The sequence below is a fragment of the Henckelia pumila genome, chromosome 2 (genome assembly GCF_033568475.1).
Source record: "Henckelia pumila isolate YLH828 chromosome 2, ASM3356847v2, whole genome shotgun sequence".
Classification (NCBI taxonomy): domain Eukaryota; kingdom Viridiplantae; phylum Streptophyta; class Magnoliopsida; order Lamiales; family Gesneriaceae; genus Henckelia; species Henckelia pumila.
Window position 1 is genome coordinate 134591186 of NC_133121.1, and position 12807 is coordinate 134603992.

Consider the following 12807-nt stretch of genomic DNA (forward strand, 5'->3'; position numbering starts at 1 on the left):
TAGACAAACCATGTGTGGCAAGCTAGTCCAAGAAGGTGTTCGCAGGGGAATCGAACTTCTGACCTATGACCAAAAGTTCACCTACTCCACTAACTTAGACACCTCTTTGGAGGCACAACTTAACACTTTCCAAACACATAACATGGTGTTTCTATGAAATAATATAAGTAAAATTATATGAATACAAAAGAGTAACGTGCTTTCGGTCATTCATTGTTTTAGTATTGTATTTTTTAAAAAAATTAGTCGATTTCTACCGCATTGAGGACTGCCGACGTGACATCTATGAACATGTTTCTACCATAACTTGCATGTTTTCGATATAAACCCATATATAATATCATATGAAAATATATTTGGCCATAATACACAGTGAAGTTGAACTAACCCAATTGATTTCAATTCTGACAATTTTACAAATTCATCTGCCAACATGAGAGGTCTGCAAGATGATCTTGTATTAAAAATAAATAAATTTTTGCATAACAACAAATGATGTGTTGGATCAGGGTCCACATCCACTATTTATTAGCTCGACTAATATGCAACAATGCGCAGGTGTAAATTAGTGAATGGATGAAAATTGTATAGGTTTTTGGAGTCTGAATGGTAACGATCATCCTTATTCCTTAATTGCAGACATGAATTCATTCGTCTTAAAAGCGATAAGAGGGAAAACTCTATATCAATTCTGTAAGATATAAGATGAACTTCAAAGATCCCATTCATGTATTTAAACGTTTGTTCTGATTCTATAAAGATCTCGAATGCTGAAAGCAAGTATATGCACAGAGAAATCAAAAACTCTCTGCGAAGAAGATTAAATCCAGAAAGAATGATGCAACCACAACCCGGTAACACATCTTCAACAAGCGAGCTGAATACACAGATATCAAAGAAAAACATGAGAAAACAACAATATGTTTGACAGCCAGAGAGTGAGGGTGAGAGTGAGAGAGATTACCTCAGTAAAACCACTGAACTCAACGGTACTATCAGGATTGTCCAGGTTAGTTGAATAAACAGCTTTTTGAAGAAAAAAAAAATTGTAGTAATTCAATAGATTTGTAGGAGTTAAAAGAAGTAAAATATTTATCTAAAATTAGACTGTTAGATTCCCCGTGTTTGAGATTTTCCCCTTCGTAGCCAAAAACTTTTAGTCCCCTGTAATTGGCAAAGGATATAATGTCATTGCTACTCCGTCATGCCAGCACTTCAGAAGAGTAATAATAACTAATGAAATAAAACGGGTAGATGAGTTCAAAGCACTAGGTTTTAAGGACAATAAGGTTCCATTTTCAGGTATTGTATTCTAGAGAAAATGAGAACTGACTTTCGTGTTGATTTCCTTTAGAGTCTCCAATGACTCGGAAAGCTCTAATTGTTTGGATGCTGTCGCAAGCAGGGCCTACACATGACAATTTATCTCTGTAAGTCATAATCATCAATCAATTCAAGGACCAGATTCAATGGAATCAAGAGTTTAGGCATGTCATCATGTTAAAGACTGAACCATTAACTACATGCCATACCTTTTTCGTCTTCCGTAAGTCATGCTCAATTGATTTTATGCGATCCATAGATTCCAGTAGTATGTCATCTTTTTCTGGTGGAATTCGTGCAGGTTTTTTCAATAGTTCAGTCACTGCATTCTCTAAATGCTGCAATTTCTCGCAGCATGGATGGAGAAGCTCCGCAGTATTCGGATGTGCAAATTGTTCATCCCGAGAATTTCCTTGATTTTCTGTTGCAATTTCGTTATTTTGTTCCTTGCATAATCTGCGAACCAGCGCACCAAACAAGAGACATATATATGCAAGTACTCTGAAGATTACATCTGTCAATGTTGTGGTGATCGATCCTTTTACAAGCCTCGTTTGATAATCCAGCCTACCCAAATCTACACCAAGGTTAAGATAAGATAGTATCCGATGCTAGAAATACATATACACTGCTACTATTAAATAATTAAATGACCTGATACTGCTAACATTTTATTCTTCTAGAAATTGATGCAACTTAAAGATGCGGAATACTGTAATGGTGCTCTAAATGTTTTGACTGTAGATCTTTGACGTCTCACAGATTAGTGAGCGGTACACAAGTTTCTGAGATCCCTTACTTCGGTTCATAATTTTCTAAGAATGCATATAATTGTAATAACTGCTGATGCACAGCAGAAATGGAAAAAGTAACATAATTTTCAAAGCAGCTTAGCCCAGTAAATTCTATACTATTGCACATCTTTACTGCAAGTAAGACGTGTGCATGATTCCAGCAGGCAAATAATCAGAACGAAAGCCATGATTAAGTAAGATCAGCATGTTGTCTATGTACCAGATGGACCATGACTCTCATCTCTTGCCACAAAATTATGGGGTCTTGATATTGTTCCCTGAGTCAATCAACAAAAAAGACAAAAAATGAACAAGATATTTCAACTTAAAATAGTTAGCCATGTGGCATTCTTCAAATAGAGAAAAAAAATGTAGGATTGTGTTCTTAGGGTCCGGTAGTAGGGGAGGAATGGATATATTACTACGATGTAGGAAGAAGGCTAGAAAAGACTATCTCATTCCACCCCTCAGCCAGATTTCTCTTTCTGTCTCTTTATTAAAATTTGGCTACTTCTGTTAAGCGCAGAAACCTGTGAAGGCAAGAAAGAGAAGTTCTAGAGATTCTCTTGGTAAACTAGATCACTTTAATTTCCATTCAATAGTTATGTAGAACAACATACTGCCGCCAAATGATGAAACTCTTATAGCATTAATAAAATTATAGTCCTTAAAGTGGCTAATCGGTAGAGAGTCACTTTGATCATTCCCACCCACTTGATTCCCTGAAAGAGATTCATTTAACAGGCGAATCTTTTAACAAACAATTAAGGTCTTCACTCACCTCAAGAAGTTGTGTACAAGTGAAGTGCATGATAAAATTTTCTAAATGAAATATTCATCCATCTTCAAGCATGAAACAAAAAGAAAAGCTTGTGATCTCATATTTAGACAGCATCAAATATGAAATCCAAATTGTGTTTTGTTTAAATAGTGAATTGTTTCAGGAAACATGGGCACATCCTTGTAATGCATGCAAAATATCCTTACTCATACTAAACGTTATATGAAACTGACATCACATACATTTGTACAATGTGCCGTTGCTTCCATGGTACGATGAGAGAGAGATTTTAAACTAGAAGCTTGAGCAATTTCACCCCTTGATTTCTGTTCAGAGAAGCAGGGCATAGTTAGATGTCACACAGCCTAAACGTGAATAAAGTTGGTAATCACCTTATCAGCAAGGTTCTAAAAAGCGTGAAGCGCGTCGAAGCGTGGAGGTCAAGCTTAAGCGAGCTTAGAACGAGCTTAAGCGTGAAAAAACGTTTTCAATTTTTAGTATAATTTTAATTATTTTAAGACAAACATTAAATAAAATGTTAGATTAACCATAAATATATGATTTAATAGATAATTCAAGTTCTAAACTATAAATATACATATTTATAAAAACGTTTTCATTTTAAAAAATAAATAAAATCTTCCGTTCTAAAAAGCGATCGCTTAATCGAGCTTAAGCTTCGCTTAAGTGAGCTTTTTAGAACATTGCTTATCAGTAACCATAGTGACTTCCAAATGTTAGCTTGGAAGCCCAGAAAAGCTTATCGGACAGGACTTAGGTAAAATTCTGCATGTTCCATTTTCAGCAACAGAGTCCAAAAGAATTATGGAGGCACCCAAAACTTACATCAATCATCTTACCTTTGGATCAATTAGTCTAGTTTCGAAATTGACATGGTTGGCGAGACTGGCAATCTTCACTGCATAGACTGCTCCACCATCATGTAAAGCATGTACCAACTGCAAATAGGAGTTATACAATGATGATTAAATATGCACCGTAAATGGGTAAATAACAAAAATCAAGAAATAAACTATTTCCATGTCGACATCCATAAAAAAGGAATGGCAAATCTAGAGATTCACACCTTCATCAGTTGTGGATCATTCCATGGTCCCTTGTCAGATCCGAGGCACCCACCTTCATTTGGGCATGAGCAGGATCCACCCAGAAAATTTGGTAATTGACTACATGATAAAAGGGAAAGTTCAACGGATAGCATAAACCCAAATCTTTGAAGAGTGTGAGATCACAAATGAACCACATAACCAATATGCTTTAGCAGGATGAAAGATCCCCCACCTTGCTTCTATAAATTCCAATAGTTTAGTCTGATATTTGGCGCCTAAAACCTGCATGACAGTGATGCTTAGTCAATTCAAACTATCATTCGCTCAACAAAGTTTGTAGGGATTTAAAAGGTTATAGATACTTCACATGTATTTTAGCTGTTGTTCTTGGATCAAGAAAACCTTTTGCCCAATTCCATAGACATTTGAATCCACTACCAGCGTTAACTATGAACATAATATGCAATGTCTGAAAAAAAAGATGAAAATAACTTGGTGCACATAACCAGATAAAAATATACAAAATTCGTTTAAAGAAGTAGACGAACCTCGGGATAGTTGTTGCCATCTATTTTTTGCATGCGCAATACTAGATCATGTGCAACCTTGCCAAAACTCATCCAGTTCTACATTCAATGAATTAGTGCACAAATTCAAAATAAACGTCTTGCATTGGTAGAAGAAACTGGAGCATAATCATGCACTGAAACAACATGAACATTGTAACTCAATTTGGACATACCAGACCATGAACATCCAGAATTGTCGTTGTTGAATCAATATGGCGCTTTGCCACAATTGAGCATGCAGGAAACTTATCTGAAAAAGCTTTTTCAAAACCTTGAATGTGATATTTTAAGAACCTATCTGCAGTGGTGACACTCATAAGCTTGCTAGGGTCAATTTTTCCAAGTCTTTCAATGTATATAGGGCGCCCTCCTTTATCTACTCCGTGATATCCATGAGGATAATATCGCTGAACCTCTTCATATTCATCATAAGTAAATTCCTGAACATTGACAACCGTCACGTCAAATGTATGAATGACAAGCGGAAATAGTTCTCGTCAATCAAAATAGTATGCTTATTTTAAAAACCAACGAGCCTTGCTCTTTGACCTTCTGAAGAGACTTAGACAGAAATCCTCCAAATTAGAGAAAAAATTCATAAATTTTGTTGGTTCGTATCTACAGAAAATAGGTTAAGACTTTTAAAAGCGAATATTGTTCATTAACCAGTGGGAAACTAAATGATTTGGCAAATGAATACTAATTTACATCATAATTTGTGGGTTAATCAAACACTTAACAATCCCCAGAGAGTGTTAATATGTGGAAGAAATGGTTACAGATTTCTTTGGAAGTACCAACTAAGCAGATACAGAACCAGCTTCCTCAATTATGATCCTCGTCGTAAAAACAAATCATTACGACCTTTGCATCAAAATTGTTATACTGTGAGAAAAGGAAAATAAAGGATAAAAGTACAAATAATATGATGGTATAATTTTACCCAAATAATAGAGTCTACACCGAACTCTTTCCTCCAATTCAGCATTTCCTCCCACATCTGAACGGATTTATCATGGTCAAACTTCCTAGCTTTGAGAAATCTGCAATAGTATACATTTTTCAAATTGAGGCAAAAGGTTGTTTTAGAAGCCTGGATTGATTTGATCACATTTCTAGCTGACTATGGTAACCGATAAAGGAAAAAAACAGGTCTGCAAGAACTTAGTAAGAAGCAGAATTATCTTTACGATAGTAATCAAACCTATCATGTGAATCAAGAATACAGTGCACCTTAAGAGGTAAAAACCCAATATCATCATAAAAGACATAATTTCAAAAGTGTTTAATAAAAGGATATATTTTATGTGCCATTTTAAAAGTCCAATGTCGTACATTTCTTTGCATGTAACGGAAGAGAGGCAGATCGCAGTTTACTGGAGAAAAAAGGAAAGAATAGAAAAACGAATCATTAATTGAGTATTTTCATGAGTAGAAACAGTATGACTCATGTTAGGATGTCAAGAAAGCTGATAAGCAAAGTGAAAATGGAAAAACACTCATAATTACAACAAACTCGACCGATCAGAATATTCGCAAAGGTGCTAGATAAAGCTTCTTATAATAATGAGAATAAATCCACTTTAAATGATATCGTAATAATAACTCCACTATTTCTGCATTTTGTTTTTGGAATTGGAATGGTAACTGTGAGAATGTTTAAGTTCTAAAGGAACGAAACAGGGTAAGCAGGACTGCTTTCCCACCTTCCAGTCTTTCACTGGAAGAATGGCCTAGAATTCCAAAAGATGTTTCAGAAACTTATGAAGAGTTGTGACAGCAGACCAAAATTTCAAAAACCAAATAATTATCAAACAAACATATTGTGGTATCAAGCTTTCCTCTTCTTCTTCTTCTTTTTTTTTTAAAAAAAAAAAATTCACTTGTCAAAAAAATAAATTTGGAGACCAGTTTTCCTAATTGTTAGAAGCTATTCCATTTATGTAGCATCACCAACCAGAAGACAACAGAAGTTTATTTCATCAAGAAGCAAATTAAATCCAACAAAATTTCCCTAAACTTAGCTGTCATAAAATTTAAAGTTTAAATGTAGATGAAGACCTCAACAAAGTATGATAATCATCGTGACGAACCGGGAGTAAGTCCTTTTCAATCAAATCATTACGAAAAGCGTCAACTGCCTTTTCTTCCTCTTCATCTAGAAACTCTTCGGTAGAAATTGACTCAAATCTGCAATGCACAAGCCGCTTGCTGTGTTTCTTTAAAGTATGTGTGATTCTAGTTGAAGCATTAACCGCCTTTTTCCTTAAAGATCTCATCCGACGCCTTCTTTTCTCGTCTGCAGACATGATCTCATGATCTGATCTTTTTCCTCCGTCATCTTCATGAACAGGAACTATTTCTACTCATAAAAAATCGAAACAATCTGAGTAATTGAGTTAATAAAATTTACGAGCGATAAATAGCCAAAGTTTTGGACTTGAAATCGCAATTACCTGACATTCTTCAACCAGTCACAGTTCAACCCCAAAAACTATGCAGTATCAAGCTATCTGAAAAATAAAGCCCATCAATTTTGTATTGAGAATTGAAGCAAAGGCATTGCAGCGCAGATTTCATACAATCCAATAAGGTAATAACTGAAGAACAGATTTGGTAAACCCGGGGAATAAATAATCTCTGAACCAACGATTCCGTAAATCTCCATATTCACAGTTCAGGTTCACTTGCCGTCGAAACAGGCCAAAAGTGGACTCAAAATGGCGTTAAAGTCAATAAAAAACGACAAAAATCAGTACACATCAACATTTCAAAAAATTGAACTAAATCCTGGACGCCAGTGATAATACAATCAACAAGGAAAAAACAAAATTCTGAATCACTTAATTTGGGGATACAAATCATCAACAGTCTAGACACACGTACACACACTCACATGTAATCAAAACAGCAATTACCTTCCAGCTAAAACAGCGTTCAAACACCGACTATGATCGGTAAACCGTGATCACTCCGCCCTCCTCGCCTATGGATGAATACGCGTCAAAGCAATATACTGGTACATGAATCCGCACGTTTCTCATCTATAAACACGAATCTCGTGAATAGCATCACTGTTACATATAAAATGCTCGTAGTGAAGAGGATCGCATCGGTAAGGTATGTTTCTGGTACGAGATAGCACAGAAACGATGTCGCTTTCAAGAAGTAGGATCGCCCTACAGCGACGGCTGAAAGAGGCGGAGCTGCCAGTTGCTTTCTCCACGCCGGCGCTACTCAGGCTTTTTGCTTTCCAATTAAACAATGTTTTTATATAATATAAACCACAAATGGCATCATAAATAACATCTAATTTTGTAGGTTAGATTTGTGGGGGTCGGCCAAAGCTATTATACTACAAAAACAAAACTATTGTCATATCGTATTACATAAATATTTGTTCCGATCATATACATTAAAAAAAAATTGTTCTTTTTATCTTTTGTTGGATGTATATCTTTTGTTGGATATATACATCGAATCGACTCGTCAATAGTAATAAAATAAGACTTTGATTGAATTTTTTAATACAGATAACTCGTCAAACTTTATTGACAATGCTTGAACGAGAAAAAAAATCTTACACAAGTTTTAGCACGTTAGATATTTACAAAATGAATTGAGTTATTGCCAAAATAATTAACACGCGTATTATATCAGTGATAGAGATATATAAAAGATTAAGAGTTCCGCCGCGTGAATTATGGAATAATTATTATTATAAATTTATTAATGTTAATTAAAACGTATTGCATACAATGAAGAGATACAATGTCGCAATCAAGAACATGGATTTAAAATGGGGTCACCCAATTAAATTAACACTGAAATTACGTCAAAAGTTCTTCATATTCTTTCTTTTAAAAAATAAATAAATAAAAATAAAAAAGGCTGTGAAAGTTGGTGTGAGAGCTTTGGAGATGGAAAAAGTTTGGTGTGCATTAATGATCGAACTAAGTTGTTTGGCATGTGGACTTATATGTATTTTGCCGACTAAATTAATGCAATATATATAAATTTATAATATAGTTGGAAAACATACCTCCGACCCCCAAGATGTGGCACATTCTCTTGTTAGTTTTGCTGTAAACAGCGGGTCAAACTTTATATTTTTAACATATTTTCTTTATTTGATTAAAAATTCATATTTGACCATAACTATTTGTTCCAACTCCTTTAAATTAATGAGAGGAGTGATGTCTAATGTGTTGATTCCATTTTTTTAGTCTTTGATATCTTGAACTCGGGATTACAATTTACAACAACAAATATTTCTCCGGTTTTAAATAACTTTATAATAAACGAGTGAATTTTTTTCTTAAAATGACCTTGAATCAACTACTATTGAGTATATTATATAAGAGTAGATTTCATGTGAGACTGTGTCGGGTTAACATAATCCTAATTTTCAATGAAAAATAATATTTTCGACATAAAAAAAATATATTTTCGTGGATCGGGTAAAATAAGATGCGTGTTTAACAAAATTTATCCGTAAGACCGTCTTATAGAGTTTTTATGATAAGAAAATGTGATTGGAAAACAAAACGGGGCTGGCTTTTTACGTTAATTAATATAGAGAACCAAACGATAAATAAAGAAAAATCAAAAGTTAACTCCAAAATACGAATTATTTGATTTATATAATTATTTTAAATATAAAAAAATAATTACTAGCTGATATCTAAACAAGCTTATGCTAACATTCATCTCTAACAACTTTGGGATTAAGCGTTGGCTTAAGCCTCCTGGCAATGAAGATGATGTTATGCTTGAAAATTCTCCTCATTTTGTCTATCATTTGTAATTCTAAATGCAAGGCATAGAGATAGCTAGCTGCAATACGTGATATCTTACCGAGACATTTCAAATCGGCTGTTGTTGAAGCCTTGAGTATTATGGTAGTGTTTGAGAAAGCTTTTAAAAAGTATTTTTCGGCTTTTTTTTCATAACATTTAAAAACTCTCTCAAACACTACCTATCTAGTTTAAGTATAATTGTGAAAAATTGTAAAATCTTCATCAATGTTTTATCATGTTGTCATTTTATTTTTGTGTCAATCCACGAATCAGATAGTACTTGTTCTTGCTAGGAAAGTTGTTTCATTAATTACTAGTTTGTTAAGAAATGTCACACTTTCTCCCGATTTAATTTCTGCTGCAATTATTCTGAATTTGGTTTAATAATATTGTCATAACATTTTTTTTGAAAAAATGATAATTAAGTTTACTTTTCTTCCGGGTAATTTCCTCCCCAGATTAGTGAAACAACCACAAAAATATTTCTCTTTCAACCCAAATTTGAAATTATTATAACTTCAATTATCTCACATTTATGTATTTATCTAATTTAAACAATAAACAACTAAATATTCAAGTGTTTCTTCTCCAAAACACTCCGTCTTCGGTCTTCCTATTTGCTTATGTTTCACATAAATTTAAAAAATAATTAGAAAATTAAAAATGTACAAGTAAACTTCTTATTTCATGTTTATTTAATTCATTCAAAATATGATGGCATGTTTTCCAATACTATGTTAATATGAATATATTAATTAAAAAATATATAGTAAATTTAGAAACTAAACTACACATCTGAGCAATTGAAAAAAATATATATATCTTTCTATTCTATTAAGACCAAAGAAATAATAACAACACGACAATATATGATAAAGTGGTATTTGGTAGGTTCCGGAATCAAATAATATATTAATTTATTCAAAACTAAAATGTTTGTGCACATAAGCATAGCCCAATATATTGTTTCATATATAACAATGGGAAAAAAGAACAAATTCATTCAATTTATCTCACTAAATATTTTGTAACACATTTATTTATCTATTCCAAATTAAGATATAAGCAATTATTTTTCAATCAATTTTAAGTCAAAGCTAATTGGGCGAGACTGATAAATATAAATATTAAGCCTTTAAATAAGAAAATTTATTACTCATTTTTTAAGTAAATAAATAAATAAAATTAATCGTATTGTGTTAGTTATCGATATTATGTTTAAATAATCGTTTTTGAACAAATAAATATAATCTCTGGAAACAATGGGCGAAAGCGGGGGTCGTAAGAGTGGCAGTGGCAATATATAAACTATGGATTCTCACCAACCGACGCCTCTCAATTTCAAGTTTCAACTACCAAAGAGGTGATTTTATTTTTATTCTATGGTCCGGTCGAGAAAAATATCCGATCATTTTTTGCATCATATGTTTGGACGATGTTTGCGCTTGAAATCAAATATCATTATATTTTTGTTTTCAAATGAGATCTTGGGACGAACCTGTCGCACAAATACACCAAAAAAATGTTTGCTTAGAATTACCTCTACTGAGTGCCAACGGTCCCAATTTTTAAATTTAGTACGCATACTACTTAATTATATCATATATTGAAAAAAAATTCATAATTTGAAACGACGTCAACTAGTATAAATTTCAATTTTGGCCAAGATTTCAGAACACACGTTAGCTTTTCCAGTTATTGGTTTCTCCATATTTTCTTGAAACATAGCCCTTTCTTCCCTCAAATGGCGGCCACGGTTCTTACATTTGCGGAGGTTTGTGTGCACAACACCACCAAGGACTGCTGGCTCATCATTCATGGCAAGGTTCGTTCATGAGTCGAGTTTTGGTTGTATTCATGTCTTTTCATGTTTATCAGCACATCTATGTTTGGAAATATATCCGAATTTCACAGTATTTTCCGATATCACGTTGACAGGTTTACGATATGACCAACTTTTTGGAAGACCATGCATCCCGGTGGTGATGAGGTTTTGTTGTCTGCAGTAGGTAACAATGTTTCCTAATATTTAGGTAATGTTTGCAACCTCTAAAAATAAGTGATTATGAAGATTTTTTTCGTAAATTTGTGAAGAGAATCTTCATAATCACTTATTTTTAGAGGTTGCAAACACTACCTTATATATATAGGACCAAGGTTCTAAAAAGCGTGAAGCGCGTCGAAGCGTGGAGGTTAAGCTTCAAGCTTAAGCGAGTTTAGAACGAGTTTAAGCGTGAAAATACGTTTTTAATTTTTACTATAATTTTAATTATTTTAAGACAAACATTAAATAAAACGTTATATTAACCATAAATATATGATTTAATAGATAATTCAACTTTCAAACTATAAATATACATATTTATAAAATGTTTTCAATTTAAAAAACAAATGAAATCTTTCGTTCTAAAAAGCGGTCGCTTAATCGAGTTTAAGCGTATTAAAATTTAAGCGATATAAAGTGTCGCTTAAGCGAGCTTTTTAGAACATTGTATAGGACGATCTTTTGTAAATAAAAAAAAAATTATAGCTGATGGTAAATGGTTTGACAGGAAAAGACGCAAGTCAAGATTTCGAGGATGTTGGCCACAGCAAAACTGCCAAGGCAATGTTGTCGGAATTCTGCGTAGGCGATGTTGATTTGACGACGATTCCAACCAAGATCAACTACAGGCCTCCGAATCAACCACACTATAATCAGGACAAAACACCACAATTCATAGTGAAGCTGCTCCAATTCTTGGTTCCCCTTTCTATATTGGGATTGGCTTTTGGCATTCGATTCTATACTCTGGCACTCTGAATTAAGCGCTACATATATATCACTTGTCATTTGTTTTCATTTATAACGATCTTAATTAATGTTGCTTACTTATTTATTCATTAACAATTTGTCTCCATCTGTCATCGTTTCTATTTATGGTTTTGTCTATGCTACCCCATTCGGGCACTTTCCGAATAGGGATCCAACAGCCCATATTTTTTGGCATTTGATATGATCTCATTTCAAATGAGATTATATTAAATCCCAAAAAACACGGGCCCTTGGATGCAGCACATGTGCACTGCCCATGTGCTAGCATAGACAAAGCCTCTATTTATGTACTACTTTCGACATTGTTCATGAAAAGTCCATTGGTCCATGAATAATATTTACTTGGTCTTCTGAAAACAATATTGAAAAATAAATATATATAAACTTGCTTGCACTTGGATGGAGATTCAAATTCATATGATTTTTTGGATTGATTTATGATGAATGGATTTTAAATCCACTCATTTCTTTTTTTTTTAAAGGGTTGATCCCGAAAGGAACCTCATTCCACATGAGTCAGATGTTCATTGGCTTATGCGGGGCTAAATCGAGGGATGTGCACGAGCGACAGGGACTAGAGAGAAGAAGCAACATGACCAATCCCCAGAGCATACCCCACAATATTTCATCAGATAATATGCTTCACACGAGCCACT

At 33.7% G+C, this 12807-nt stretch overlaps 1 protein-coding gene and 1 pseudogene across 3 annotated transcripts; one reads left to right on the forward strand and one right to left on the reverse strand.

Annotated features, from left to right (window-relative positions):
- Positions 1 to 398: 398 nt before the first annotated feature.
- Positions 399 to 8142, reverse strand: LOC140878797 (phosphatidylinositol/phosphatidylcholine transfer protein SFH9). Of its 3 annotated transcripts, XM_073282417.1 has the most exons (16): positions 7456 to 8142; positions 6994 to 7050; positions 6599 to 6899; positions 5481 to 5580; positions 4711 to 4977; positions 4517 to 4594; positions 4336 to 4437; positions 4201 to 4250; positions 3986 to 4085; positions 3759 to 3857; positions 3141 to 3224; positions 2338 to 2395; positions 1533 to 1900; positions 1334 to 1408; positions 965 to 1164; positions 401 to 877 (listed from the first exon to the last, which is right to left on the reverse strand). In XM_073282417.1, the coding sequence occupies exons 2-15, from the start codon at positions 6998 to 7000 to the stop codon at positions 1111 to 1113; spliced, it is 1743 nt and encodes a 580-aa protein (XP_073138518.1). In that variant the 5' UTR covers positions 7001 to 7050; positions 7456 to 8142; the 3' UTR covers positions 401 to 877; positions 965 to 1110. The 3 variants fall into 3 exon arrangements, with proteins under 3 accessions (XP_073138520.1, XP_073138519.1, XP_073138518.1); XM_073282419.1 differs by lacking the exons at positions 6994 to 7050; positions 7456 to 8142 and adding an exon at positions 5873 to 5913 and having other exon boundaries at positions 399 to 877; positions 6599 to 6656; XM_073282418.1 differs by lacking the exons at positions 6994 to 7050; positions 7456 to 8142 and having other exon boundaries at positions 399 to 877; positions 6631 to 6769.
- A 2938-nt stretch (positions 8143 to 11080) lies between these two features.
- On the forward strand, positions 11081 to 12139 carry LOC140878468 (cytochrome b5-like; annotated as a pseudogene).
- The last annotated feature ends 668 nt before the right edge of the window (positions 12140 to 12807 follow it).